The sequence below is a fragment of the Melanotaenia boesemani genome, chromosome 11 (assembly GCF_017639745.1).
Source record: "Melanotaenia boesemani isolate fMelBoe1 chromosome 11, fMelBoe1.pri, whole genome shotgun sequence".
Classification (NCBI taxonomy): domain Eukaryota; kingdom Metazoa; phylum Chordata; class Actinopteri; order Atheriniformes; family Melanotaeniidae; genus Melanotaenia; species Melanotaenia boesemani.
This window is the reverse complement of record NC_055692.1, coordinates 1,892,490-1,915,772: the sequence shown is the minus strand read 5'-3', so window position 1 is coordinate 1,915,772 and position 23,283 is coordinate 1,892,490. Positions and strand designations below refer to the sequence as shown.

Genomic DNA, 23,283 nt, shown 5'->3' with positions numbered 1-23,283 from the left:
CTGGTGGAGCCACTTCTCCAGTGTGGGGGACACGGCCCCCAGTGCTCTGATGACCACTGGTACTACCGTTACCTTCACCTTCCAGGCTTTCTCCAGCTCTTCTTGAGTCCTTGGTATTTCTCCAGGTTCTCGTGTTCCCTTTTCCTGACATTTCCATCGGTGGGGATGCTACATCCACCACTACAGCTTTCCTTTGCTGCTTATCCATGATCACAATGTCCGGTTGGTTGGCCACCACCATGTTGTCGGTCTGTATCTGGAAGTCCTGCAGGATCTTTGCCCTCTCATTCTCCACCATCTCGGCAGGTGTTTCCATTGTGACCTAGGGTTCTCCAGTCCATGTTCTGCTCAGATGTTTCTGTACACGATGCCGGCTACTTGGTCTTTGCCTGCACCCTGCTGTGAGGTGCTGGATTGTTCCAGCACCCTGTCAGTGCAGGACATAGTGAGACCTCCTGTTTTTTGTCTCCTCTCTGACAGCTGGCAGGTCGCTCGTTGGTCACGTGACAGAACCGGGAACCTCCTGACTCACCGCTCCTCCTCCTCCTCCTCCTCCTCTCTCCCTGTCAGTTGACTGTTTCCTGGCTGTTTTCGGTGTGTGTGTGTGTGTGTGTGTACGTACATGTGTGTGCGCGTGTCTGTTAGCTAGCTTGAAGCCTTCAGCTCGATCGGGCGCAGTAACGACGCGAACATGGCGGACACAGCCAGGGACCCTCCACCCGAGCTCACCGACTTCCATGAGGTGGAGGACGGTGAGGACCTGTTTCCAGAGCCCACGGCCACACAGGAGGTGAGGATGAGGAAGAGGAGGTGATGAGGCCGAACGGGAGCAGGCAGGGCGCGATGCCTCCAAATGACAGCGGAGGAAACTTGGGAGGGGAACGGTGTATTTTCTGAATGAGGTTTGGTGTGTGTGGACGCTTCTGGCTTCATTCAAAACACACGCGTGTCACCTTGAATCACGTGAAAAGTGCGTGTAAAAAACACGGAAAGGTGGCCTTCACAGCCGCAGGTCCCGGTGCCAAACAGGGTCGAAGAAAGACGCAGGAATAGGTGTGTTCGCGTGCGGTCAGGTGACAGTCACACAGGTGCAGATGGTGCTTTCAGGGAACTGCGGAAAAACGGAATTATGGTCCTTGTCTTTATGTGTGAACTAATAGCATAAAAATAGTTCGTTTAGTTTAATTTGTTTTAGTTGTTTTTGCGTTAAACAGAAAAAACAAGCAAAGGAAAGGTGAAATGAAGCTTTTTGGCTCAGACCTTACATTTGGGTCATAATTAAATATGAAGTTTATTTATTTATTAACAGCTGGTTTTTAGAAACATTCCAGCACCGTTTAGAAATACAGACATATACTTATAAATTCAGATATTTCCCACAAACCATCGTTACTGATGGTCGTAAAAAGACGTGAAGTCTGTTAAATCTTCACCTTTGACCCGAAGCTCAAGATCAGCTTTTTATTTTATCGTCATAACAACCTCAGACGCCGTCCCACAGCGAGGCGGAAAAAATCACAATTTCAGTCCAAAGCAAAGTCAGATTCGTTTTATTGATTCGATGTTTTCTCATCGGCTGGGATCCAGAATCAGTGGAAAAACTCAGGAATGATGAACGTGGTTGCCGTGGTAACGGACTCTGATTTCAGATCAGATGATTTAATCTGAACGTAAAATCTTCCAGAGCTGTGATGGTTTCCGTGTCTGTTGCCATGGCGATGTAGCACGTGTTCATCTAGCTTCTAGAGTGGATGAATGAATGAATCCTGCGAGTGAACAGAAAAACTTCGTTACTGTTTCCTGAAGACGATGAAGGGAGAGCAGAACAGGAGCGAGGCAGAGGAGCAGCAGCTGGAGGAAGGTTTAAGATCCGGACCGGATCTACAACGGTTTTACCGGAGCAGAGACCAGAACGTCGTGGCCTCCAGAGACGAACGATTTCAGGGTTTTAGCAGAACTCAGAACAAAAGCTGATACCCAGAACCGGTCCAGGCAGGAGCCGTCTGTACTGGTTCTGGTTCTAATGGAGGTTTTACTTCCTGGTCCTGATGTTTTTCCTGCCTGGTTCTGGTTTCCGTGGCTAGGTCTTGGTTTACATGAACACAGTTATAATAAACTGGACTGATGTGGATCACATGATGGATTTTAACTGGACTTGAAAGAACTGGACTGTGTCTGTAAAAGTTTCTGTAGAGGACCTTGTTGAAACTGGTCTAAACTGGTGGAGAGCCTGATTGGTTGTAGGCCTACATGTGGGACGTGGTTTGGGTGGACCGGATGCGGGGGCTGAACCCCCGCATCCGGTACAGCAGCCAGACCTGGCTGCTGTACCGGATGCGGGGGTCTGAACCAGGCCTGGCTGCTGGACCGGATGCGGGGTCTGAACCAGGTCTGGCTGCTGGACCGGATGCGGGGGCTGAACCAGGTCTGGCTGCTGGACCGGATGCGGGGGCTGAACCAGGTCTGGCTGCTGTACCGGATGCGGGGTCTGAACCAGGTCTGGCTGCTGGACCGGATGCGGGGTCTGAACCAGGTCTGGCTGCTGGACCGGATGCGGGGTCTGAACCAGGTCTGGCTGCTGGACCGGATGCGGGGTCTGAACCAGGTCTGGCTGCTGGACCGGGTGAACACAAACTTCGTCTTCCTGCGAAGGTTCAGGAACCACGCGTAGTCCTGCGTTCCCGTTTTCCTGGAGTTTGTTTCCGGAGGAATTTTAGCAGAAATGATGACATGAAGTCGTTTTTCCGTTCAGAGGACCTGAGATTCCAGGTTTGAAGATCCCTGCTCCGAGGGCCGCCTGCTGGCCTTTCTAGTCTGAATTAAACTTCTGTGGCATGTTTTTTGTTCTGGAGGTTTCAGGCGTGAACTTCTCTCGTTTTCTTTTGTATTGTTTGTTTGTTTGTTTGTTTGTTTGTTTGTTTGTTTGTCTGTTTGTTTGTTGAACTTTGTTCAGCTGTGGTTGTTTTAAATGTGCTCGTGAAGTGAACGGAGGTTTGATTTGTGTTAATCTTGTCAGGTTTGGACTGAGTTGATCTTTGTTCAGTTTTTGTCGAACCTCTTGCAGCGTGGTGAAAGCCGGCTTCCTGTGTGCTGAGTAAGGAGGAAGGAAACTCCTCGTTCTCATCATTTCCTCTTCTCTCCTCCATCCTCTCCTTTTCTGTCCTCTCAGCTAAAATCCCCCTACCTTCCTCCTCCCTCCAGCTGAGTGTGTACAGGTGTGTTTTCATCCGGCGCTCCGTCTTCGTGCCGACCTGAGAGACCTCCACCTGCTGCCCACATTCGCTCCACTTCTTCACTTCTCCCAGTTTTCAGATTTTCTCTCAGAGAAACTGAGAAAAAAGAATAAAGTTAAAATATTATAAACTTAACCTGAAAAGCTGGGAAATTAAACATCTCCATGTTTTTTGGAAACCTGGTTTTGAACTTGTTTTTAATCACTGTTTCCACTGAGAGCAGAATTCCAGAGACTCCAGCATTTTTATTAGTGTTGTTTTCACGTAAAATTCCTGGTTTTTACGCCAACTATATATATATGTGTGTGTATACACACACCTGCGAGTGTCTCTGTTGTCGATCGGTCCGTGACAGAAATCAGCTATTCTTTCTGCTGGTTTTTTAAATGAAACTGTAACTTCTCGTCCCGTCTGGTGGGACCTTCCAGAAGCTTCACGGCAGCAGGAAGCTGTTTTTCCTGGTTTTTCCTCGGTGACTGGAAACTCGGCCGCGTAGCGGGTCGGCGTGGAGCTTCCTGGTATCTGGAGTCCGACCCGTCACGTTATCTGCCTCCATCCTCCTGCTGATCCATCAGTTTTTACCTCCAGTGACCAGAGAAGCTGCTTGTTTCCTCACATGCTCGGAGGAAGCTCCGGATCAACAGGATGGATGACACACTGCTGAAACGTCCTTTTTTTCTTCTTCTCTGGAATATGTTGAGTCTGCACAGCCGCTGTGCAGACGTGGTCGTTGCTCTGCTTCCTGCGGGTGAAATCACTCACGTTGACCTTTGGAAGTGCAGAAGTCACTTTTAATTGTCAAATCTCAACAAATTCGTGGTTAATTTAATTTAATTCTGATGCATTTATAAAAAACAGCCACAAATATTTAACTTCTGTGATGCTTTTAATCATATTTTGACTTTTTATTTAGTTTGTCTTTATCTAGTCAGTAAAATCATTATAAAATCTGTTATATGTATATAATATATAAAATATATGTGTGTCATTTTCTTACCTGTTTTTCTCTGATATCACTAATTTACACACAAACCGAACTATTGCAGAAACAGGTTAAAGTTCCACCTCTGGCTCACGTAATAAATGCAGGATGCTTGTTTTCTATTTTGTGTGAATTTAGCTCAGAAAGAGACGATTGTGTGTTCTTGTGTGTGTGCAGTCGGCCAGTCTGACGGCTGTGGACATCAGCACCAGCTCAAACGGACCCAAACAGGACTCGCTGTTCGACGATGAAACGGAGGATCTGTTCGCAGGTTTGAACTCACACATCATGCAGAAAGCTGGACGTCTGTAGCTTCGGCTCAAACTGGGCTGAGCAGTCGCTGGAACATTTATTACACACACACTTCCTCTTCAGCCAGTTAGCAGCCGGAGCAGGAGCTTTTAAAGGCTGAGTGTTAGGGCGCGGTGGGCGAAACGGCTTCATAGCGACGCATTAACGCCACCAACCGGAGTCTGAACCCGACTTCAGAACACGGGAACAACCTCTGGCCTCAGCGCTGCCCCCTGGTGGATGAACTGACTTCATCCATGACAACGTAAACGATGCATGGAAGTACGAGGGTTTGAAAACAGACGTACTTATTTCCGTACGTAAGGGGGCGTAAATGGGCCTTTGGGGCGCTTTCACACCAGCCCTTCTGATTTGCTCAGGAAGTCCGGTTCGTTTGGGGAGGTGTGAATGCACAACTGAACTCTGCAAATGTTGATCGTGGTTTGCTTCAAGTAAACCAAGTGTAGGAAGCGGACTGCAGCGGAAAGGGTAAAGAAAACCGAGATGTAGAAGGATAGAAACTCGTGGTCGGACGGGAAGAACACGGTAAAGTTCTGATAGAACCAAGACGTCCTGGATCGGATCTCCACGTTTTATTCTGATGGACACAGAAGTTGTCCTGCATTAACCAATAGATGAGCCAGTTTTCTTCTTCGTTGGTTGTCTTCAGTCATTTTTCATGCAGGCACATCACATGTATATGATAACATGATCTTTATTTATCTTTTTCTTTTTGTTCTACGCGGCCACGCTGCTGTAATAAAGCACTTGTATAAGAAATGTGATGTTCAGATGAACTTTGCCGCCTCTGTTCCTCAGTGTAAGGTGGCTTCATGTGTGTGTGTTGTAGAGGCGACGGAGGAGGTGTCGTTGGACAGTCCGGAGAGGGACGTCCTGCTGTCTGACGGCCCGTCACCCGCCATCACCCCCATCACTCCTCCCACCTCTGTCATCACCCCTCGCATCGGCCACGCCCACGACGACATGTTCACACACTCCTCGTTCGATGAGGTAAGTAACACACACACCTCTTCAGCTTGAACACAAGATAAGTCTGAAGAGCAGGAATGTTTCCATGGCGACGGTAGACCTCAGGAAGAAAGCTTTGCAGCAGGAGCACCAGGAGCACACGGAGCACCAGGAGCGGTGGAAGTGGCCGCCTCACTCCAAATATTTCCCAGATTCTACTAGTGGTCCCAATGAACGCGTTCCCAAGAAATCTGGAGTGTATGATGAATAAATAAAAGGCTGGTTCAGGGTCAGCCAAACCAGTTTCTGATCCATGAACCCGTCCCTCTGCCTCCCAGTGTACTTCCAGTACAGTCTGGAACTCTGAGATCTTTAAGAGCCGATGGAGCTTAAGACCAGCACAGAGACGTAGTCCCTCCAGCTCTGCCTTCTCCGGGTCTCCTCCCCGTGGGACGGGCCCACAACACCTCAGGAGGCATCCTGACCAGATCCCTGAGCCACCTAATCTACTCATGAGGGCCCGGCCACCCTGAGGAGGAAACTCATTTCAGCCGCTCGTATCCATGATCTAGTTCTTTTAATCACTTCCCACAACTGGTGACTGGGTGAGGGTAGGAATGTGGATGGACCGGGTTAGGGTTAGAAGAAGGTCTGTAGAATCTGATGAAAAACTTTTTATTCTGGTGAATTAACAGCAGTGTTTATTCATGTGTGGTCTCTTAAAATAAAACCAGGAAGTAAAATAGTTGCTAACTTTATGCAGGGGAAGAATTATCCTCGACGGTCCAGGATCGTCTGTAAACCTTCTCACCCGACTTCCAGCCGTCGGGTTTTACAGAGAACTGATCTGAGATCTGTAAAATCTGAAGATGTTTCCTTTCCTGTCCTACAGATTGAAGAAGAGGAGGGCAGCGATTCTTTCGACATCCACATATCAGTGTCTGACCCCGAGAAAGTTGGTGAGTGCACCCTGATTTCATGTCTCAGTACTCCTGGAATAACCTGGAAAGTCCTTGAGCAAACAAGAAGTTAAAAGTCAGAGAAACGCGACTGACACGAGTCGGTTCCCTTTCTTGGATCTGATTGGATGAAGACAGATGTCAGTCATTCTTTGTCCCAGATGTTTCCCTGCTCACAGCTGATGATTGGTGGGATGGATGGAAACATGATGACATCATCCTGGTTAAAATGAAATCACTTGGAGTTATGCGGACATTTACGCCTTGCAGCTCAGATTTCAGAAAGTATTTCATGTTTCTTCAGGATCCTCCTGTTTGCAGGACCCAGAACCTGTCCCACATGGACCCGGAGTTAAAATATAAAATATAAAATATTCATTATCCATCCATCCATCCATCCATCTATCTATCCATCATCCATCCATCATCTGTCATCCATCCATCCATCCATGCATCCATCATCCATCTATCTATCCATCTGTCCATCCATCCATCCATCCATCCATTCATCATCCATCATCCATCCATCATCTGTCATCCATCCATGCATCCATCCATCATCTGTCATCCATCCATGCATCCATCCATCCATTCATCATCCATCATCCATCCATTCATCATCCATCCACCCATCCATCCATCCATTCATCATCCATCATCCATCCATCCATCCATCCATCCATTCATCATCCATCCACCCATCCATCCATCCATTCATCATCCATCCATCCATCCATCCATCATCCATCCATCCATCCATCCATTCATCATCCATCCACCCATCCATCCATCCATTCATCATCCATCCATCCATCCATCCATCCATCCATCCATTCATCATCCATCATCCATCATCCATCGTCTGCCGCTTAAGTTCAATTTATACAATGTTTTTATTGAACATACAGACTGTATTTAAATTATTACTGATAAGGCTCGCATGGCCTCACTTCTCAACCATCACTTCGTCAATGCGACCCAAGTTTCCCCTGTCTCAGGTCCAGATTTGGCTTCAGCAAGTGAGGTCGACTCAGCCTCATTAGATTCTCAGCCTTCTCCATTGAACAACACACCTTTTTCCTTCTCACCTTTCTCCATCTTAGAAGTGCAGGATGAGCTCACTAAGCTGGATCCAAACAAATCTGCTGGCCTTGATGGTCTTCATCCCAGGTTCTTGAAAGCAGCTGCTCACATTATTGCAGCACCTGTCTCAAGTCTGTTTAATAGGTCCTTACAGTACTCCATCCTCCCCTCCGACTGGAAATCAGCCATGGTTTCTCCACTCTTCAAAGGTGGCTGTGGCACGGATCCAAACTGCTACCGACCTATCTCCATACTTCCGTATTTAGCCAAGGTCTTGGAGAAGCTAGTGCTCAAACAACTAAACTGCTTCCTTGACTCAAACCACATTCTATCTGACCTGCAGTCTGGCTTTCGGCCTGGCCATGGATGTATAACAGCCACCGCGAAGGTCCTGGATGATGTCATCACAGCACTAGACTCCAAGCAGGTTTGCTTAGCCACCTTTATTGACCTTGCCAAGGCATTAGATTTAGTTGACCATAAGATCCTTCTACAAAGGCTCTCCAGTATTGGTCTGTCCATCTCCTGCTGTGACTGGTTCTCCAGCTTCCTTTCTGACCGTGCCCAGTTAGTGAAAGCAGAAAATATCATGTCAGAACCACTCATTATTTCGAAAGGTATGCCTCAAGGGTCTATTTTGGGCCCCACCCTTTTCTCCATTTACATCAATGACATAGATAAAGCTGCTGGCAGCTCTCGGATCCACCTGTACGCCGATGACACCATTCTGTATTCAGTCGGCCCCTCCCCACAAGCTGCTGCAGCGGTTCATCAACTCAGCCTCACTTCAGTAGAGCAGTCCTTCCACAACCTTCACCTTCGCCTCAACTCCATTAAAACAAAGTGCATCCTTTTTAGTCGGAAAACTGGGGCTGACACCCTACCAATACTCACCTGCCTAGACGGCACGGCTTTGGATTATGTCAACTCCTATAAGTACCTGGGCATCTGGCTGGATTCATCTCTGTCATTCGTCACCCACATAAATAATCTCCAAGCCAAAATAAAAGCCAGACTAGCGTTTCTTTTCCGTAATAAAGCCTCTTTCACTCACGCAACCAAATGCATTTTAGTCAAATTGACCTTACTCCCAATTTTTGACTATGGCGACATCATTTATAAAATGGCACCAAGCTCAGCCCTTAAAAAACTAGACACTCTCTACCACTCAGCCATACGCTTTGCCACAAACGCCCCTTTCCACACCCACCACTGTGATCTCTATAAATTGGTGGGCTGGCCCTCCCTTCACACTCGGTGACTCCATTATTGGTTTCTTTTTATTTACAAGTCAATCTTACACAAGACACCTTTCTATCTCTCATCTCTTCTCCACCTCGCTCGCAGCACTTATCACACCAGGTCAACCGAATTTATTAAGCTCATCATTCCCAAAACCACCACTGTTTTCGGCCGTAACGCCTTCCACTTTGCTGCTGCATATGACTGGAATACACTGCAGAACACTCTCAAACTTCCAGCTCTGATATTGTCGTAGATAAATTCTTTATCAAAAGGGCTTGCTGATATTAAGAGTCTGCAGACAGAGGTCTTTAATGATCCTTTATTCGGCCGACCAGGGGGACACCCCCTTCAGGATAAAGACCACGTACATTCATTTCTCCAAGCTTATATAGCCTGCCTGTCACTATTTCTGTATACACACACACAGCCTTTTAGGGCTGACTGGTAATTAGTTGACATCACTTTGATATCATGTTATAATGTCATACTATTAATATTGTGCTGACCAGGGCCACTGCACCTGTTGTTTTTCAACTCTGATGTATTAATATTTCCACATTTCCCCCTTTCAAATATTTCAGAGTAATCGGCCCTAAGACGATACTCTGAAACTTACAATAGGGAAACCTTCTTACGCACACTTGTCCACACACGCAGGTCTCAAGCATAACATAGGAGCCAATCTGAACCTCCCGTACGAGGGCGAAAAAACCCCGAAGGGAGAAAAAATTCCCCCGTGCCCCCCCTCTGGGCGAGCACCGGTAACTTTTGATCTTACTTGACACTCAGGCACGGGTAGGCCAGTGAACCCCTGCATGAGACCTTCTAAGTACTATGACAGAAAGTAACCTTACACACACAACAAAGAAACTCCATTACAATCTGTTTTCACAAGGATAACCTATTACAGAAGATTTCTGACTACAAAAACCACACGTGAATAACACAAGATAGTCTTTTTCCAGTCCGGAGGCAACCAGGAGTGTTGGGTCACCAGCCTTTCGTCACAGGCTGCCGACCCTTTGTCCAACCCCAGTGAGACATTACAGGTCCAATTCAGCACGGACCACTTGGGCAGCCATGATGACAGAGGTCTGTTTCTTGAGACTCGTACTCCATGCTCTCCTCAGGGCGGGAACGATGCACATGCCAAACAAGAAAAGAAGGATCAGAACCAAAGCTGACCCAACTCCCACCTTTATCAATACATTTTTCCAGTCAGCCATTAACTGGTCCAACCAATCAAGGGACCAGTCGCTCTTCCCAGCATGCTCTCGCACCTCCCTTCCCACCCGTATTATCTCATCCATGGCCGATGTAAAGGAACCATCCGGCGCTGTATTAGCTGGAATAAAGGTACAACAGTCTTCCCCGAACATTTGACATATTCCACCCTTATCTGCCAGAAGCCAATCTAGTGCTTGCCGGTTCTGAAGTGCGAGTCTGCTAGTCTCATGCAGCTGTTCTCCTAGAGCACTCAGTCCCTCGATGGTGTGGTTAAACAACCGCTGTTGATTATAATATATATAATTTATCCAGTTAACATTTTTATTCACCGTTATCCATGGTAGTATAGATTCTATGCCGGCCACTACTTCATTTCTGGCCGAAAATTCCACAGGAATCCCTTTAGCAATTCCAATTGCATCCCGATATACCCCATGAGAACCCGAGACCTGACGCCTACTCCTACGCAGCGCGCCCTTGTCTTGTTTTAAGTTAAGAATACTATTTACACCATTGTATACTACCATAGCTGGCACCTTTAAGCGAACAGTAGCACACAACCCCACCCAAGAGGGGGGTAGGGTGCTACGTAGCAGATTATTTCCACATAACCAGAAACTATCAGCGACCGCATGTGATTGGTCTCCGAACCAAAATAGGGTTGGAACCGTGATAGACATATTCTGACAGTCCTGATGTGGGGGCTCCGGGTTTTCAAACCATACTGCTTTAGTTATGAAGAGAGGAGACATACCAGACTCTGGGAACCATGATAATACCCATGTGACATTACATCTTACCGTCGTGTTCCCCACCATTATCCCATTTTGCTGGAGAAATCCTCCGCTGGCAAAACACTCGTATGCGGCGTTATAGTCCACCTCGTAAACCGTGGGAGGGGCCATGGCGGTATTTGCCACCTGGTAAGGTTCACACAATTCCTGGATTTTGTAACCCCTATATTTATTCAAATAACCATGCATCCTCTGGGCCCCATAAAGTAATCTACACTTCATACCACACATCGGGAGCCCGAAGAAAGCATTCGTCGTTGCAGACTTGAACGCTTCTTCTTTACACACTCGGCGTTGTTCCTGGGCACACTCCCAAGAGCTGTACTTATCTGGGACAACAACCGGAGGGGCTCCAGGCGCCTTTGAGCACCATATGCATTCCTCCGATGTCATTTCCTTTACTGACAGCCAAGCCCAGCGATACCAAGTATTGGCCATCGCTTCCTTCCATAAGTAATCTTCACTAGGTCTAAACCCTCGTACTTCCGGTTGCCCTTTTACATCCTCCCCCCCCTCTAAAGTTTTATCATGATAACTATTTACCAAAGTATCTAACCCTTGAGGGGGAAGAGTGAATGACTCAACCACCCCATTGTCTGGTTGGCCATTGATAACCACGGTGGGCTGCGGTTCAGTTATAGAATCAACTTTATTCACAACAGGGGTGTTACCTGTGGTCTGGTATGAACTTACAACCTTTCCAATTTCCAACAGACCTTCCAGCGTGTTCCATGCAGCAGCCCATACCTGGTCAACCATTAAGGATGTTATACGTGCTAAGTGTTCATACCCCAGTCCTCCTGGTACTGACTGATGGTTACCTATTCCGGCCTGTGGGCGTGGAGTAGTGATTGTTACAAGACCAACCTTATCCGGCTCCTGGGCTGGAACCACAGCTAGAGGGGGAGTGGACTCCTCCTCTACAAAGTGAACTCCCCATTTCTTGGCAGCTGCAGCTGTGGTAACATAAACACTTAAGTCTGAGCCCAGAGGGTCTAGCCTGGACCCCAAAGCCTCTCCTCCCTGAGCACCGTGTTCATCATCCATCCCAGGATTCACTGGAATGTTATGCCCCTCTACATCTTGTTCCTTAATTGATCTTACTTTCCGCCTATGTTGTGCCAAAAGGGCAACATCTGTCTGAAATACTGAGTCACGGGTAGTGTGTAGATGTGTGCGGGTGCATGCCGGCAAGAGACCTGACTGATAATGACATTTGGCATGTGAGTCGTACTCCCCTTGGTCACTGAGGTCGCTCCCTCGTTGCGCAGTTGCCCCTCTGTTTCCTTGAGAAGGCCCTGGTGATGGGACGACGTGGTGGCTGCTGCTTCGGGTCCGGATTGGTTGAATTGTCCCTGCCGAGATCCCTGTCCCGCCCAGAAGAAGAAACCAAAGGAATGTCAAACTCAACATCATCGGGCGGCAACTCTGAATCTGCCCTGACAGGACTATCTTCGTCAGCTGCATGCGAGGTGATACTTCCCCTTTTGGGGGACTGGTCATTTGAGAACGCTGTACAATCCGACCAGTCCCCAGGGCCCGTTTTGCAGTTGTTGGTCGTAGGTGCCAACGAACAATGGTTCAGATGATGCCAAGCAACGCTCCCTTCGACCTGGACCGAAGTCGGTGTGGCACGGACCACCGTGTAAGGACCTCGGCGTCTAGGAGTGTTCCACTTTCTTCGAAACTCCTTAATGTACACCTTATCCCCGGGCACCACTGGACCAGATGTCACAGAGACAGGTTTTGGCTCGTTCGCTTTTTCCTGAAAATAAATTGCTTTATGGATAGCAGACAACTGTTTCATATAACTGTGCAGCTCCTTCTCCTACTGCTCCAGCGGGGGCCCCTTAAAAGGACCCCGAAACTGCGGGCCCGGCATGGGACGATCTGTTAACATTTCATGAGGAGACAAATGTGTGACCCGATGAGCTTGCATGCGATAACTCATTAGGGCCAGCGGTAATGCGTCATGCCACCGCAAACCAGTACATGCACAAATCTTATTAATTTTTGCTTTAAGTGTGCCATTCACTCGTTCCACCCCTCCCTGGCTGGAGGGAGTGTAGATACTTCCGTGACGGACTTTGATTCCGAGCTGGCGTAGAACGCCTTTGTAGACCTTGTTGATAAATGCTGGTCCCGAGTCTGATGAAAGGATGGACGGTAAGCCAAACCTAGGGATCACCTCACGGACCAGGAACTTTATGACTGTTCCCGCCCCCATGTCCTTTGATGGAGTGGCCTCCACCCAACGACTGAAATGATCAAAAACCACCAAAAGGTAGCGCTTACCGTGTACCGGGACCAGCATGTCCACAAAATCTAAAATCAGATGACGAAACGGGCCTTCCGGGACAGGTATTCGCGCTGTGGGGGTAACAATACCTTTTCGAACGTTGTTCTGCGAGCATATCTCGCACCGATTAAGCGCATCCGTCACCAATGCCTGCAGGTACGGCGCCCAATAACCCTGTTGTTGTATTCGATGTATCACCTCATCTCGCCCACAGTGGTCTGGTTTGTGACACTCTGGAATTAAAAGAGACAAAAGTGAGATTGGAGCGACAATCAGGCCGGTATGTGACCGCCATAACCCTCGCCCATCTTTTGTAGCACCCCTTTTTTCCCACATGTTTTGTTCACTCGCGCTGGCACGCGCTTGCATTAGTGTAATATCGTCGGGTGTGACAGATGGTTCCAACTCCACAGCTGGGGCCAAGACGGCGACCTTGCAACCTGAAGCGTGCTTTGCAGCTTCGTCTGCCGCGTTGTTTCCCATCGTGGTGATGGAGTTGTCTTTTTGATGAGCAGGACACTTGATAATGGCCAATCGATGTGGAAGCATCATGGCCGAGATTAGCTTCATAATCTGTTTCCCATGCCGAACAGGTTTACCATCTGATTTTTGAAAGCCGCGCAGTTTCCAAACTGCTCCGAACAGGTGACATACTCCGTGAGCGTATGCTGAATCTGTGTAGATATTAGCAGAGGAGTCTTTAGCAAGTTCACAAGCTGCAGTAAGTCCATACAATTCAGCTAATTGTGCAGAGCAAGGTTGTAAACACTTTTCAGCTTTTATTGTCACAAACGTCCCTTCCTTTTGTTGCACCACGGCGTAGCCTGCGTGAGTTCCCATGTGGTCTCGAAAGCATGACCCATCTACATAGTACGTGACCTGTGCGTTGTCCAACGGCTCAGATTCCAAGTCCGGTCTCAGTTTTGTGTACCTCGTGGTCTCAGCGACGCACTCGTGCGTATCACCTTCAAATTCAAAAGGTAACATATTAGCAGGATTTGTGGTCTCACATCTCTTAATTGTTACATCTGGATAGGTGAGCAATGGTAGATACTGAAGGCAACGTGCTGTTGTCAGAACAAGTTTGCTGTGATTGATCAACTCTGTGATTTTATGATGGGTGTAAATAACCACAGGATATGACTTAGTTATTGCAGACGCCTTTTCATACGCCATGTGAACAGCTGCGAGGCCCTGGTAGCAGGGGGGCCACCCTCGTGCTACGTCGTCCAACCTTGCACTGTAGTAAGCGATGGGTTGTTTCCTTCCACCAGCACATGAGTCTTGTGCCAATACAGCCGTTGCGTACATGTTGCATCTGTTTGAAACGTAAAGATAGAAAAGTTTATCATATTCTGGCATTTTCAGCGCTGGGGCATTTTGCAGTTCCTGCTTGAGCACATCAAAAGCCAACAGTGCCTCTGTGGTCCACTCCAAAGACTTCTTTAAAGTCTTGGCTTCAGAGGACTTCAGGAGATCCCTAAGCGGCGCCGTCTTTACTGCGTAGTCCTCCAACCACTCCGCGCTGAATCCTGTGATACCTTAAAAGGTCATTAGTTGCGCGCATGTCTGTGGACGCGGTGCTCGACTTATGCCTTTGAGGTGGTCAGGAGACAGAGCTATTGTTCCATGGGAGATTACTCTGCCAAGGAATTCCACCTGAGGCTGGCAGAATTGCAGTTTTGTCCGAGAAGCTTTGTGTCCACATTCTGCCAGTCTCTGCAGCACTTTGATCGAGTCGCGCTGACAATCTTCAATGGTGTCTGAACAAATCAATATATCGTCTACATACCGGATTAGGACGCCGCTCAAATCCAGCTCCTGTAGATCCTGACTCACCACGCGATCAAACCACGCGGGGCTGCTTGTCAGTCCCTGGGGCATTCTGGCGTAGCTGTATTGTCGACCTCTAAAGGTAAACGAAAACAGATATCGTGACTCTTCTGCCAGAGGGATACTGAAAAATGCTGAACAAAGATCCACTACTGTAAAAAACTTAGCTTTAGTAGGGATGGCATTCAACAGTGTGTGAGGATTTGCGAAGTCTGCAGCGACATCTTCAAGAATGGCATTGATCGCCCTTAGATCATGGACCAGTCGGTACTTTGATTTATCTGCTTTTAGAACTGCAAGAATTGGGGTGTTACAAGGACTAGAAATCTCAATCAGCACTCCTGCTTTTTAAAAAACCATCAATTAGGATTCCAATCCCTTCTTTATCTGCGGGATTAAGTTTGTATTGTGGCCGCCAAGGTAAAACTGCACCTGGTTTTAATTTGACAGTAACTGGGCTGGCTGAAACTACCAGTCCCACATCCGTCTCATGTCTGGACCACAGTTGGTCCGGAACCTGTGTTAAAATATCAGTTTCCAGATCACTGTTAAATCCAAGGGGGTTGGTTTTGCATGTCATCATTATGCTTTTTCCAGGTAGCACCACCATCTGAGGTGTTGCATGTAATGACAGATCACACCTAATCCTTAACATTGATCCATCATCTGAAGGAGAGATTAACGGGTTCTCTGTACTGTTCCATGTCAAGTGTTCTGCGGTTCTTACCATCGGACCGAGGTCCCTGGACTGGTATCCTGGGTTTACCAACAGTGTAATGTGTGGTAAGGATTGAGTAACACAGTACCATTTATCAATAAAGGTATTGTGGTTTACCTTTAATGCTGCGCCTTGGCCTCCAATCAGGATATATGGAGCCTGTATTTTAACCATCACTCCATCCGTCTCCTTTTCCCACTTATCCTGAAAGGTTGAGCTGGCTGATGGATCAAAGAACATTGTACAGTGAGGAGGTAATGTTGGTGGAGAACCTTCCGGGGCCCAGGCCTTTATGCATGTCTTCCATTTCTCCAACTCCGAACCCAGAAGCCCCTCTATGTTCCCCAGCCAATAAACATTTGCTGGTTCTGCTTGGGCATTCATTTGTAGGTTTAATCCACAACTTTCCACATATATTCCCAAAGGGGAACATAAAATTTTGAGGCCCAATTTACAAAGTGCATCTCTTCCTAACAGATTGACAGGAGTTTGGTCCGAAACCAAAATGGGTATTTTTATTTCATCATTTCCTACTTTTATTTTAACGGGAGCAGTAATAGGAACCAATTGACTTTTTCCCGAGAATCCTACTGTCTTCACGAAGTTGTTTGACATGGGAAGGTTCTTGGCAAGGGATCCCTGTATGCATGAATGGGTCGCCCCCGTGTCAATCATCATTTGGACCTGTCGATCCTCAATTTGTACATTTATCATGGGGTCGGTGCGTGTATGCATAATCAATGGGTACGAACCTTTACCCGCAGGATCCTCGGGACCCCCCTAAAACTGAGAGGGTCTTGGTCGTGTGCCACCCAGGGCTCCACCTCCACCTCTTCTAGGGACGCCTCCGTTTCTTCCAGGACCACCTGCTGGGAGGGGCATAAAACGTGGGCAAGCCCTTGCAAAGTGTCTATACATGCCACAATACCAGCAGCGGTTGGATCCCTGCCACGCCCCAGACGAGGGAGTACCAAGCCTTGAGTATGAAGGGCGGAACGGCTGGGGACCCCTAGCGGCCTGTGTTGACTCAGGAACTCCAGCAGTCTGACCCGCACCTGGATCTGTAAACACAACAGCTTGAACCTTTTCTTTCAGCTTGCCTTGCAAATCATTTAGTTGCATCTGTGCCAGCTTCCTTTGAATCTGGAGGTCCTGTTCAGAAGTCTTGGTTAGGTCTTTTCTGTATCGGGTTACTGCATGAATCACATGATCACGGAACTGTTGTGCTGGCATAGATGTTAGACCAACGACATCCTCCAAACGTCTGCTGACATCCTTCGGCATCGAATCGATGACTGCATTTCTGAAAAGAGTGAGCAAAATAGGATCATTTTCCACATCTTTCTGAGACTCTTGACGCCACCTTTTTAACTGTGTATCGATGTATGCTGCTGGGTTCTGGTCGTCCTTCAGAGGTTCCCCTTTCAAAGCATCAACATCAATTTTATTAGGGTACTGTTTGCGTATTCCTTGCCAAATCACCCCCTTATAGGCTGCTAATTCTGTTCCATCTGCCCTTTCACTCAAAATCCAGTCCAGTTCATTGTCTCTGAAAAACTGCTGCATTTTAGACAACCCCAAAACCTGAGCGAGGACAGCTTTGATGTCACCCAGTGAAAGAAATGTTCCAGCCGTGTTTGATTCCAAAGCCTTAATCCACTTGCCTCCTCCTGCGGATATTTGAGGGAGCTCTGAGACCAAACCTGTCAGGTCCCGAGCTGAAAAAGGATGATAATCAGCCCTTGTTCCCCTTATCAGAATTGGGAACTCCCCCCCCCCTCAATCTGTCAGGAGGTCTGATGTTAGGCCTGTATCTTAAATCATATTCATCTCTAGGGACCCCTGCGGACGTGCCGGGTTTCTGCAAGCATGCAGGCATGGAAACTCCGCCCCTCGAGGTCGCCCCCTCCTCCACCTCCTCATTTAAATCATCTATTTCCTGTTCCATCTCAACTATCTGGCTCCGTCCCAACTCACGTTGCAAATCTTGCTGACGTGGTCCTAAGTTCATCCAAAAGCTATCATCTGTCTTACCTTTCCGAGCCAATTCGGTTCGATCCTGGTAACAGTTAATGATTCCAGACTGACGTCGCTGTGTACTACAGTATTTTGGGATTGTCATGTGGGGAGGGGTTTCCTGCCTTTGAGGAGAATGGGCAGAAGCCGGACGCTGTCTGACCTGGGCCTGGGCTTCTCCAGTGTTTGGTGGTAAAGACAGGCTCCTCTGTCTGGAGTTGAGTGGGTCTGGAACAGGAAGTGCTACCTCAGCGACCCTTGAAGCAACAGATGACCTGTCATGAACGTTACTTACGGTTCCCGACACGTCAGCATTAGCTGGTACCCCTGGAAGGCTTTGCTGGTCATCAAGATTAAAGTTTCCATCTATCTTTATTGTTCCTGTTAAGTTTGGGAAAAGTTCTGCGTTAGTACAGTTTTCAGTTTCCCCCGGATTATCCGTAAAAGACACAATCGTTTCGACATTTCTTTTAATTTGCTTGCTATTTTTAAATAAGTTTAAAATTTCCAACTCAAGCTGTCGTTTCTTTTGTCGTTTCTTAGAATTATTTCCAGCTTTATAATCCTCAATGCGATGTTGCATTATTTCACAAAGTTTCTGATCAAAGCTTCCTGTAACAGGCCATGGATCTATCAAATTTTTTGTCCTTCTGCACCATTTCTCAGACATGTGTTGAATCTCTTTCATCCTGTGGGGATAACGGATACAAACAATAGCCTGGGGCGTACTCATCATTATTCTATTCAATCAACTCTGCTTTTTAATACAATATGATAATCATGCAACTCAAATGGAATCCACTTGGGTGTGCTGCAACTCCGTGTCCTATTTCTTGGTGTCAATCCAATGGGAGGAGTCGTGTTCTGTTGGAAGGAAACCAAAAGAGTTCAGCGGTTTTATTTTAACAGCTATAATAATAGTACAGATTACATCCTTGTAGCTGCACAAGAGCAGAGCACTATTTTATTTTTGTCAGTGCTTGTGTCTATGCGCGTTAGCAAGTAGCTTAGTGTCAGATTTTACCAGACCACTATCTTGTGAGTTGGGGGAACGAGTCAATCTATGCACTTCAATTCAGATTATACTCTTTTCAACATGCAACATGCAATATCACTGCAAACAGAGGCCTCTGTCTCATGCATAAGTTTTTCAGTATTCCCAGCAGCTGCTTCGATCTCCAATTACACTGGTCCTTTTTTTTTTTTTTCTTTAGCTCACTCACACATACACACACTCGTCTCAAGTTTCGCTCAGACGCGCCTTACTCACACACTTGGCGGTTTACACACAAAGGAGTCATCAGCTGTTATATTACCCTTAGTAAGAAGGGAAGTGACAGTCAACAACCAGTTTAAAACTTTTTCCTTATTTTTCCACACAGAAGTCACAAGTTTACTTTTTAGCGAGAGAGGTATGGCAATCAAAGGATAGTTACACACTCAGTCAGTCACACATTTCTGTCCGGTGCATCACACACTATCCGCTTCATACACACACTTCAACAGCTGGGCAAATCACCATTAGTCAGAGGAAAATAAAACAGTCAAAACACAGTTTAAAAGTCACAAGTTCGCTCTCAGTGAGCAGTCGAAAAAGAATATGTCAACAGTCAGTTTATAAAGCCTTTTTCCTTCCTTTTTTCTACGTACGTTATTTAATGTTGCAACAAAGTTTTTCACAGCTGTACTGCGCTAAGCCCCTTTTACGCAGATTTCCCGGGTTTACAGAGCTTAAACCTTTCACTACTGGCTCTGTTTAATTTAGGATCAGATTTTTGATCGATCTTTGCACCCTTTTGTCCTTATGATCCTGGTCATAAGCTACTCAAACTCCTTAACTGACCCCCTGTACAAGACCAGCCTATAGCTCGCAATCTTGCGGGCCCTTTATAATAACTCTTTACTAAATTTGAAACTCAAAACGGATCGATCGGTGCATTTTCACATCACTTTCACTTTTTCTTCACTTTCACTACTATTTTTGTTGCCAATTACTTCTTTCGCCGCTATACTGACCCTCCTCTCAAAGTTCCCGGGCGACCGCGTCCAGTAACGCCGAGGTTTTGATAGGGCCCTAAAATATTACCCCTTAAAACTGACCCCCCTCCCACTAATTGGTGGGGTCCTCAACCTACTTAATATCTCCTTAAAACTGACCCCCCTCCCACTAATTGGTGGGGTCCTCAACCTACTTAATATCTCCTTAAAACTGACCCCCCTCCCACTAATTGGTGGGGTCCTCAACCTACTTAATATCTCCTTAAAACTGACCCCCCTCCCACTAATTGGTGGGGTCCCTCATAAACTACTTTATTTGTGTGCACACAAATTTATCTGTCAGCAGAGTCACAGCAGCTGTATAACTAAGTTCAACTTGTAGCCAGGACGGCCCTCCGCTTCGGCTCACTTCACCCAGAAGGATTTAAAATGGGGCTTACCTCCTTAAGTGGTGAGTCGAAGCGGTCCACACGTCCGGCCCCAGCGGTTAACTGGCTGGCTCGCCAAATGTCGTAGATAAATTCTTTATCAAAAGGGCTTGCTGATATTAAGAGTCTGCAGACAGAGGTCTTTAATGATCCTTTATTCGGCCGACCAGGGGGACACCCCCTTCAGGATAAAGACCACGTACATTCATTTCTCCAAGCTTATATAGCCTGCCTGTCACTATTTCTGTATACACACACACAGCCTTTTAGGGCTGACTGGTAATTAGTTGACATCACTTTGATATCATGTTATAATGTCATACTATTAATATTGTGCTGACCAGGGCCACTGCACCTGTTGTTTTTCAACTCTGATGTATTAATATTTCCACAATATCTGTTTCTCTGTTTAGACAGAGACTTCAACAGATTATTGTAGATACTTGTTCCTGCTGACGATGCTGACTCTCCCTTAGATACAAACATTTCTCCACTACTTTTTCTCTCACATAAATCCGTCTTATATACTGTGTTCTACTCCCTTTCCCCCTTTCATTTTTATATATTTGTACTCACTCTGCGTTTTTTTAATTTGTATTGTATTGTTGCATTGTGGTCCTGTGTATGCACAGTTGTCTGTTTATATGTATGTATGTTATTTATTCCTGCTGGGGCGTCTTGGCCAGGTCATGTTTGTAAATGAGAACTGGTTCTCAAACATTTTTTTTACCTGGTTAAATAAAGGTTAAAAAAAAAAAAAATACATATATAAACGCACACAGTCATTCTGATATCCAGACTTTGGCTCCAGAAGTTGTTCTCTAACAGGACCTTTTTAAATTTATATACTAGGGTGCCTGCGAAGAGAAACCTTCTTTTGTTCTGCCCTCTAACACAGCGGTGATGCTTCACACCTGTTTGCTTTATTTTCATACCAAGACGGTTTGCACACCGTTTGGAATTGCAGAGAATTAATCAGTTATTACACGGATGGATTTTGGATCCACCAGTGGAGCCCTCTGGTTGCTCATCAAACATCCAGTTTGTCCTGAAGTTCCTGGGAGCTGAACTTCAGGAGGAATTTCAGAGTTCCTCAACTTAACCCTTCCCTCTGGTGACCTCTGTGCCCAAAACACACTTCGTAAATTAAACAATGTCTGTCCCGCTCAAAAAGACCAAACATTCAGTCATTTTAAGACTTTTGCCATTTAATTGTCAGAATTATTCATTTTCATTATAAATATACCAAACATGCATTATTTTTATAAAATAAATCCTACCAGGACGTGGCTTTGGTGTGAATAGAGGCTTGGATATATCAGAGATCAGTAACAAAAGTGATCTGAGACACAAATGTCTGAGGAGGGCATGTATAGAAGCTCAGAGACTGTAAGTGAAACCAGCCCGACCAGTTTGTTATCTGATCTCCAGGCATCAGTTATTCTGCTATTTAACATGATTCTGTGTGTCCAGGTGACGGGATGAACGCGTACATGGCCTATAAAGTGACCACGAAGGTGAGGATGTTGTCAGCAAATCACTGATCTTTTGTTTTGGTCCAACTAAAACCTGTTTGTCTGTTTCCTAGCAACACAGAAGGATGGATGGGATGGATGAGAGTGTGTTTGGCAGATTTCTGGGACCAGAGAAAACTGGTCCTGTAATCTGGTTACAGGTCGTGGCATCTTCTGAGTTTCCCTGTAGAACAACTTTACATCCATGTAGTCCAGGTTCCACATTCAGAACAATCCGGTCTCCAGTGGGTCGGACCAGCAAAGTAAAAGCATAATAACCTGGAAAAAACAAGTAACAGCACGTTATAAAGACAACCTGTAATTCCTGGAGAAAAATGAGAAGTTTTAACAATATTTTCCTTCAGTTAAATATTGATAGAATTTTATTTTATTTACATATTTTACTTTTTGAGTGGATTTTTTTATTATATAGATTATATATATTCTGTCACGTTTATATTTTTATAAGAGTAAATATAATTAATTTTAAAATGTTAAAATTTTAATTCATATATAAAATTAATTTGATGAATTTATTTAGTATGATAATTCACATATATATAACGCTACGATTTAAACGTAAGATTTATTAATAAAATTGATTATTTCTTTAAATGTTGACTTAATATATATTAGATATATTTTCTAAGATTGGGTCCATTTATTTTCTCTTTAATATTTTTATCTGTATTTATTTATTTTACTTATTTTATTTCCATTTTTAATTTATTTGACATATTTCCATATTTACACATTGATTCCAACGTCCAGAAAACCAGCAAACGATGAATCCCAGACATCCGGAATTCCGGCAGATTGAAAAGTTATTCCTCTTTTTTTCCTACGCCGCCTCATCAGAGAAGCAGTGATCCTGATCAGAGGTCTGATTTTCCTCCATGCTGGAATTTTGTCTTCATCTCCGTCTTGTCTTCCTGTCCCAGACGTCCATGTCCGTCTTCAAGCTGAACGACTTCTCCGTCAAACGCCGTTTCAGCGACTTTCTCGGCCTACACAGTAAACTGGCCTCCAAGTACCTGCACATCGGCTACATCGTCCCCCCCGCCCCGGAGAAAAGCATCGTGGGTAAGTAAATCCACTCCAACTTTATTTATAAAGCACTTTAAAACAACCACAAACCACCACAGTGCTGGACAGAAGACTTAAAGTCTTAAAATATGAAAACAGAAGCAAAAGTCGAGAGTGTAAAAAAGGAAAACGTGAGTTTTAGAAGAGAACTAAAGCTAGGCGAGGAGGAGGAGGCCTGTCGTTCCACAGTCTGGGACCAGGACCAGCAGAGACCGGATCTCCTCGAAGCTCTCACCACCATCAGCAGCTGATCAGCTGATCTCGGAGAGCGTGAAGGTGCGTAAGGGTGAACGGCGTATTTACAAACTAATAAATGATTTTAAAGTGGGCTGTAAGATCAACGGGCGCCAGCGGAGCGACGCCTGTTCGCAGTGGAAAAGCATCAAGTTCCAAACCGTCCGTTACGTACTCCAGCCGCGTGAGCAGCGGATGTTTGTCGGCTGAACGCCGTCTTCAGGACGAGATAAAGACGCAGGATTTATCACCAGCGTTCGTCCGGTGGTAAATCATCCTCAGCTTTCCCGTCACCTACGCTCAGGATCAATCTGTTCAAGTCCATTCAAATTTAAGTTATCCAGTATCGATTCATGAACGCGGAGCTAGTTTTT

General features: G+C 46.1%; 2 protein-coding genes across 5 annotated transcripts in view; one reads left to right on the top strand and one right to left on the bottom strand.

The window, feature by feature from the left end:
• Nucleotides 1–538: 538 nt before the first annotated feature.
• snx2 (sorting nexin 2) overlaps nt 539–23,283 on the top strand; it is a 46,757-nt gene continuing 24,012 nt past the window's right edge. Inside the window, exons 1-6 of one of the 2 annotated variants that reach the window (XM_041998915.1) lie at nt 539–790; nt 4,393–4,486; nt 5,357–5,517; nt 6,368–6,434; nt 21,549–21,592; nt 22,531–22,672. In XM_041998915.1, the coding sequence (XP_041854849.1) occupies nt 692–790; nt 4,393–4,486; nt 5,357–5,517; nt 6,368–6,434; nt 21,549–21,592; nt 22,531–22,672 (607 nt within the window). In that variant the 5' untranslated portion in view covers nt 539–691. The remainder of the gene's footprint in view (nt 791–4,392; nt 4,487–5,356; nt 5,518–6,367; nt 6,435–21,548; nt 21,593–22,530; nt 22,673–23,283) is intronic. The other variant, XM_041998916.1, reaches the window with a different exon arrangement.
• Nucleotides 12,518–14,814, bottom strand: LOC121648678. 3 transcript variants are annotated; one of them, XR_006012011.1, is made up of 3 exons: nt 13,515–14,814; nt 13,172–13,315; nt 12,518–12,548 (listed from the first exon to the last, which is right to left on the bottom strand). XR_006012011.1 is itself a non-coding variant. In XM_041998942.1 (2 exons), exons 1-2 carry the CDS (start codon nt 14,442–14,444, stop codon nt 13,277–13,279), a joined length of 969 nt encoding a protein of 322 aa, XP_041854876.1. In that variant the 5' UTR covers nt 14,445–14,814; the 3' UTR covers nt 13,171–13,276. The 3 variants fall into 3 exon arrangements, 1 of the variants encoding a protein (XP_041854876.1); XR_006012012.1 differs by lacking the exon at nt 12,518–12,548 and adding an exon at nt 12,913–12,931; XM_041998942.1 differs by lacking the exon at nt 12,518–12,548 and having other exon boundaries at nt 13,171–13,315.

Coding starts and splice junctions, on each gene's coding strand:
- LOC121648678 (XM_041998942.1), bottom strand. CDS start 14,444: ATGCCAGAATATGATAAACTTTTCTATCTTTACGTTTCAAACAGATGC. Junction 13,316..13,514: donor AGCACGCTTCAGGTTGCAAG/GTCGCCGTCTTG, acceptor TTTTAATTCCAG/AGTGTCACAAACCAGACCAC.